Source organism: Mus caroli, chromosome 9 (genome assembly GCF_900094665.2).
Source record: "Mus caroli chromosome 9, CAROLI_EIJ_v1.1, whole genome shotgun sequence".
Taxonomy (NCBI): Eukaryota; Metazoa; Chordata; class Mammalia; order Rodentia; family Muridae; genus Mus; species Mus caroli.
In genome coordinates this window covers 63,060,168-63,065,684 of record NC_034578.1, presented here as the reverse complement: position 1 = coordinate 63,065,684, position 5,517 = coordinate 63,060,168, and the positions used below count along the sequence as shown (strand labels likewise).

General features: G+C 45.2%; 1 protein-coding gene across 4 annotated transcripts in view; it reads left to right on the top strand.

Moving 5' to 3' along the window:
* Nucleotides 1–5,517, top strand: part of Trip4 (thyroid hormone receptor interactor 4) — an 85,525-nt gene that overhangs the window by 44,492 nt on the left and 35,516 nt on the right. For all 4 annotated transcript variants that reach the window (XM_021172377.2, XM_029481783.1, XM_021172375.2 and 1 more), the window contains exons 7-8: nt 2,785–2,914; nt 4,631–4,846. In XM_021172377.2, the coding sequence (XP_021028036.1) occupies nt 2,785–2,914; nt 4,631–4,846 (346 nt within the window). The remainder of the gene's footprint in view (nt 1–2,784; nt 2,915–4,630; nt 4,847–5,517) is intronic.

Here is a 5,517-nt window from a genome sequence, read left to right as displayed (position 1 = left end):
TCCCTGGATACGGCAGTCTCTAAATGGTCCATCCTTTCATCACAGCTACGAACTTTGTCTCTGTAACTCCTTCCCTGGGTGTTTTGTTCCCGCCCTGTTTTTTTTTTTAATGGTTTATTTATTTTATGTATTTTGGTGTTTTGTTCGCATGTATGTCTGTATGAGGTTGAATCCCCTGAAACTGGAATTATAGACAGCTATGGGCAGTTGGGATTTGAACCTGAGTTCTCTGAAGAACAACCAGTGCTCTTAACCATTGAGCCATCTTTCCAGCCCCTCCCAAAATGATGAAACTATATATTTATTATTTTTGGCTTTTTTGAGACAGAGTTTCTCTGTATAACTCTGGCTTTCTCAGAGCTCACTCTTTAGGCCAGGCTGGTTTTGAACTCACAGAGGTCCACATGCCTCTGCCTCCCAAGTTCTGGGACTAAAAGTATGTGCCACCATGCCATGCTCTCAGCTCTAATTTCTTAGTTTTAATCCTTATAAAGATAATGCTGACATCAAGGGAAGCCAGATGAATATATATAAGAAGTGTTCTTTTCCTTTTTTACTCTAAAAATGTTAAGTCTTTTATATTTGAAAGCATCTCACAAAAAATAGCTAAGGACCTTTTTTTAGGGCTGGTAAATACCTGAAGTACTTTATTAAGAGTCTGAGGCAGAAGAATTGTTTGAGTCTGGGAGTTTGGAGCTATTCTGGATAACACAGCAGGATTCTTATCTACTCACAAATAAAATTGGGTTGGAGATGATGGCCCAATATGTGAAGGCACCTTGGAGAGATGGCTCAGCATATGAAGGCACCCTGGAGAGATGATGGCTTAGTATGTGAAGGTACCCTGGAGTTGATGGCTCAGCATGTTAAGGTACCCTGGAGAGATGATGGCTCAGCATGTAAAGGCACCCTGGAGAGATGATGGCTTAGCATGTGAAGGCACCTTGGAGAGATGGCCCAGCATGTGAAGGCACCCTGAAGATGATGGCTCAGCATGTGAAGGCACCCTGGAGAGATGATGGCTCAGCATGTAAAGGCACCCTGGAGAGATGATAGCTCAGCATGTAAAGGCACCCTGGAGAGATGATGGCTTAGTATGTGAAGGCACCTTGGAGAGATGGCTCAGCATGTGAAGGCACTCTGAAGAGATGATGGCTCAGCATGTAAAGGCACCCTGGAGAGATGATGGCTTAGTATGTGAAGGCACCTTGGAGAGATGGCTCAGCATGTGAAGGCACTCTGGAGAGATGATGGCTCAACTTGTAAAGGCACCCTGAAGAGATGATGGCTCAGCATGTAAAGGCACCCTGGAGAGATGATGGCTCAGCATGTAAAGGCACCCTGGAGAGATGATGGCTTAGTATGTGAAGGCACCTTGGAGAGATAGCTCAGCATGTGAAAGCACTCTGGAGAGATGATGGCTCAGCATGTAAAGGCACCCTGGAGAGATGATGGCTCAACTTGTAAAGGCACCCTGGAGAGATGATGGCTCAGCATGTGAAGGTACCCTCTGCTGAGAAAACTGGACTCCCATGAGTCCTCTGCTATCATGTGTGCTTCATGACATTCGTATGCACACACACACCATGTCACACTAAACAAGTAAAATATAAAAAGAGAAAAAATTAAGCCAGGCATAGTGGTGCTGTTAAGCAAATAATAATAACAGCACTCTAGAATCTATGGAAGGAGCAAGGCATATTTGAAACCAACCTGCAATACATAGTGAACTAAAAACAGGCCGTCTTGAGCTGTGTAATGAGACTGTCTTAATCAAAGTTTAAGACTGGGCTGGTGAGATGGCTCAGTGGGTAAGAGCACCCGACTGCTCTTCCAAAGGTCCGGAGATCAAATCCCAGCAACCACATGGTGGCTCACAACCATCCGTAACAAGATCTGACTCCCTCTTCTGGTGTGTCTGAAGACAGCTACAGTGTACTTACATATAATCAATAAATAAAAATTAAAAAAACAAAAAAAAACAAAAAAAAAAAACAAAGTTTAAGACTGGCAAGATGGTTCAAAAGGTAAAGGTGCTTCCTGCTGAGGTCCTGGGCCTCCAAGCTGTCTTTGACTTCCACATACCTGCTATGGCATGTGTACATGGACACATTCTCATACACACTAAATTCTTTTAAAACTTCAGAAAAATTAAGACCATTTTTAAAAGACCTTTTTTTATCTTTCTGAGCACCCCTTTTCCCTCTTTAGAATAAGATCTCATATAGCCCACACTACTTTTTTTTTTTTTTTAATAATTTTTTTCCCCCCAAGACAGGGTTTCTCTGTGTAGCCCTGGCTGTTCTGGAACTCACTTTGTAGACCAGGATGGCCTCAATCTCAGAAATCCGCCTGCCTCTGCCTCCCAAGTGCTGGGATTAAAGGTGTATGCCACCACTGCCTGGCTTGTTTGTTTTTTGAGACAGGGTTTCTCTGTGTAGCTCTGGCTGTTCTGGAACTCCTTCTGTAGACCAGGTTGGTCTCTAACTCAGAGATCCACTTGCCTCTGCCTTCAGACTGCTGGGAATAATGGTGTGTGCCACCTTTACTCTGGTAGATTCCTTTAAATAAAGAAACTCCCCATCTCCTTTTTTGTTTTATGGGTTGTTTTGTTTTGTTTTGTTACCATTGATGTCAAACACCACTTGCTGCTGGTTGAGCCTGACCATAAACATTTTCATTTAAATGAATGCTTCAGCTCATCAGGCTAGAACCAGACCTCACAACAATACAACAGCTCTGTCCTATGGGCTGATACCATTTGCTTTCCTTACTGAATTTCAGGGGCAGAGACTTCTGGAAAGGTGGATGTCTCTACCAAGGACCTACTTCCTCATCAAGAATCCCGAATGAAGTCTGGTTTGGAGAAGGCTATCAAGCATAAGGAAAAGCTGTTAGAGTTCGACAGAACGAGGTATGGTGAGGTTAGACTAACATGCTAAGACAAAGCTCTTGGAGAGCTAGAACTGAACCAACTCTCTGGCACCCCAAATGTTTTAATTTGGGGAGCCAGGGAATTGGTTTAGAGATTAAGAGCATGCACTGCTCTTTCAGCAGCCCAGGTTTGACCACACGAGTGTAGCAGTTCTCAATCATCTGCTGCTGCAGTTCCAGAGGAATGCCCGCATACCTCTACAGGCATGAGCACACAGATGTACTCACGCATAAATAACAGGAGGGCATGAGAGTGGGAGAGCTGGTCCCATCCCTCACCTGAGCAAAGCAGGAGAGCTGGCCCTGGTGGCTCAGGCACAGGAAAGCTGGCAGGCTGACCACCCAGCCCACCCCAATGTCTATCCCATGTGAACTTCTGGAGCATGTGAAGGAGATGGTACTGCAGAACCAACACTGTAGGCTCTTCATGACACAGGGCAACAACAGGAGATTCAGAAGGAGCCCAGACCAATGACTCACTGCTGTGAACATTTGCAGGTAAAGCTGTTTGAGCAAGGGGTGTTCTGTGTGATACACCACGGCACACCACAGCTTCCATGGGGAGATGTTTCTGGTTTTTTTTTGTTTGTTTGTTTTTTTGTTTTTCGAGACAGTGTTTCTCTGTATAACCCTGGCTGTCCTGGAACTCACTCTGTAGACCAGGCTGGCCTCAAACTCAGAAATCCGCCTGCCTCTGCTTCCAGAGTGCTGGGATTAAAGGCGTGCGCCACCACGCCCGGCCTCTGGTTTTTTTAAATTCTGTTTTTTGTTTGTTTTGTTTTATTTTGGGGGAAGTTGCAAGGGCAGAAAGCAGATATGAAGGAAGAGATGGGAAGATGAGTAGGATTGGGGTGCAGGATGTGAAATTCACAATCAATAAAATGTTTTTTAAAATGCCACTTGAGCACACCGATGGTGGTGTGGTGTACTTCTTTAATCCCAGAACTTGGGAGTCATAGGCAGGCAGAGCTCTTGAGTTTGAGGCTAGCTTGGTCTACAAAGTGAATTTCAAGACAGCCCAGGCTGTTACACAGAGAAAACCTTTCTTGAAAAACAAAAAGCCACAGGACTGAGCCTGCAAAGCAAGCACCAGCAGACAGATTTATCTGTCAATGATGAACCAGGGGCCAGCGACTGTAAAGGAGGAGGGCATTGAGTGGGATAACAGCTGGGCTATGCCAGGCGTGGTAGGCACGCCCTTAATCCCAGCACTCGAGGTAGAGGCAGGCGGNTTTNTGAGTTTGAGGCCAGCCTGGTCTACAAAGTGAGTTCCAGGACAGCCAGGGCTACACAGAGAAACCCTGTCTCAAAAAACAAACAAACAAACAAACAAAACCCAAAACAAACCAACTGGGCTATGACAAAAACAAGCGACATCCCAGTCATGATGTGCAAGTTGTGATCCACACCTAGAGGGCTGGAGGATTCGAGGAAGGTAGATGAAAGGGAGGACAGTGGACTGCAGTGTCTTCTGCCGCCTGAGGCTGAGATTAGTGCTAGCAACACAACAACCTTCAGTGGATGGAACACACACACTTTCAAGTAAGGAACAGCCTAGCCTGATTTTACAACATTCTCAGCCTTTCATAGTTGAGATGCAAACCTCTATAATAGCAAAAGTTAAGTGGTAATTAGTCCATATTTATCAGCACGTGACCTAGTTGCTTTGTGTTCTTTTTCCATCTTTCCTGCTCAGTATCCGAAGGACCCAAGTTATTGACGATGAATCAGATTACTTTGCCAGTGATTCTAACCAGTGGCTGTCCAAAGTTGAGCGAGAAATGCTGCAGAAACGAGAGGAGGAGCTGAGAGAACTCCGACATGCCTCCAGACTTTCTAAGAAAGTGACCATTGACTTCGCGGGGCGGAAGATCCTAGAAGATGAAAATCCACTAGCAGAGTATCACAGCAGGTGAGCGGGAGGCCTCTGGTGGGCTCGGAGAATAGGAGCAGTCTGACCAGACAGGCTTTCCCTCTAAGGATCTACTATTTTGTGTATTAAAAAAACAATGATGTAAAGCTCTTACACAAACCTTAGGACTGGGACTGCATATCCTCACTGGCTGTGTGATGCCATTGTGCAGTACCACATGTTTGTCATCCCATTGTTCCTAGGCAACATAGGAGACAGAGATAGAAATCCCAAACTCTCAGGCCAGTTAGCCTGATGTGTGCAATGCAAACAGCAAACAAAACACGTTTCAACCAGGGTAGAAGATGGAGGATCAGCGTCTGAGGTTGTACCGCACTCCATACACATACTTCAGACACGTATCTGTCCTCACACATACACGCATACATGTATCCATCTCATATGAACACATCATGCACACAGAGATAGGGAGGGAGGAAGGAAGAAAGGAAGAAAGAGAGGAAGAAATAGAGGAAGAAAGAAAGATGGTGACAATGAATTAGCTCACTAGGTAAAGGTGTCTGCTTGCTAAGCCTGACAACAACCTGAGTTTGATTCCTAGGACCAGAGTGGGGGAGAGACAGAGAGAGAGAGAGAGAGAGAGAGAGAGAGAGAGAGAGAGAGAGAGAGAATGAAAGATAGAGACAAAGGGAGAGACAGAGAGAGACAGA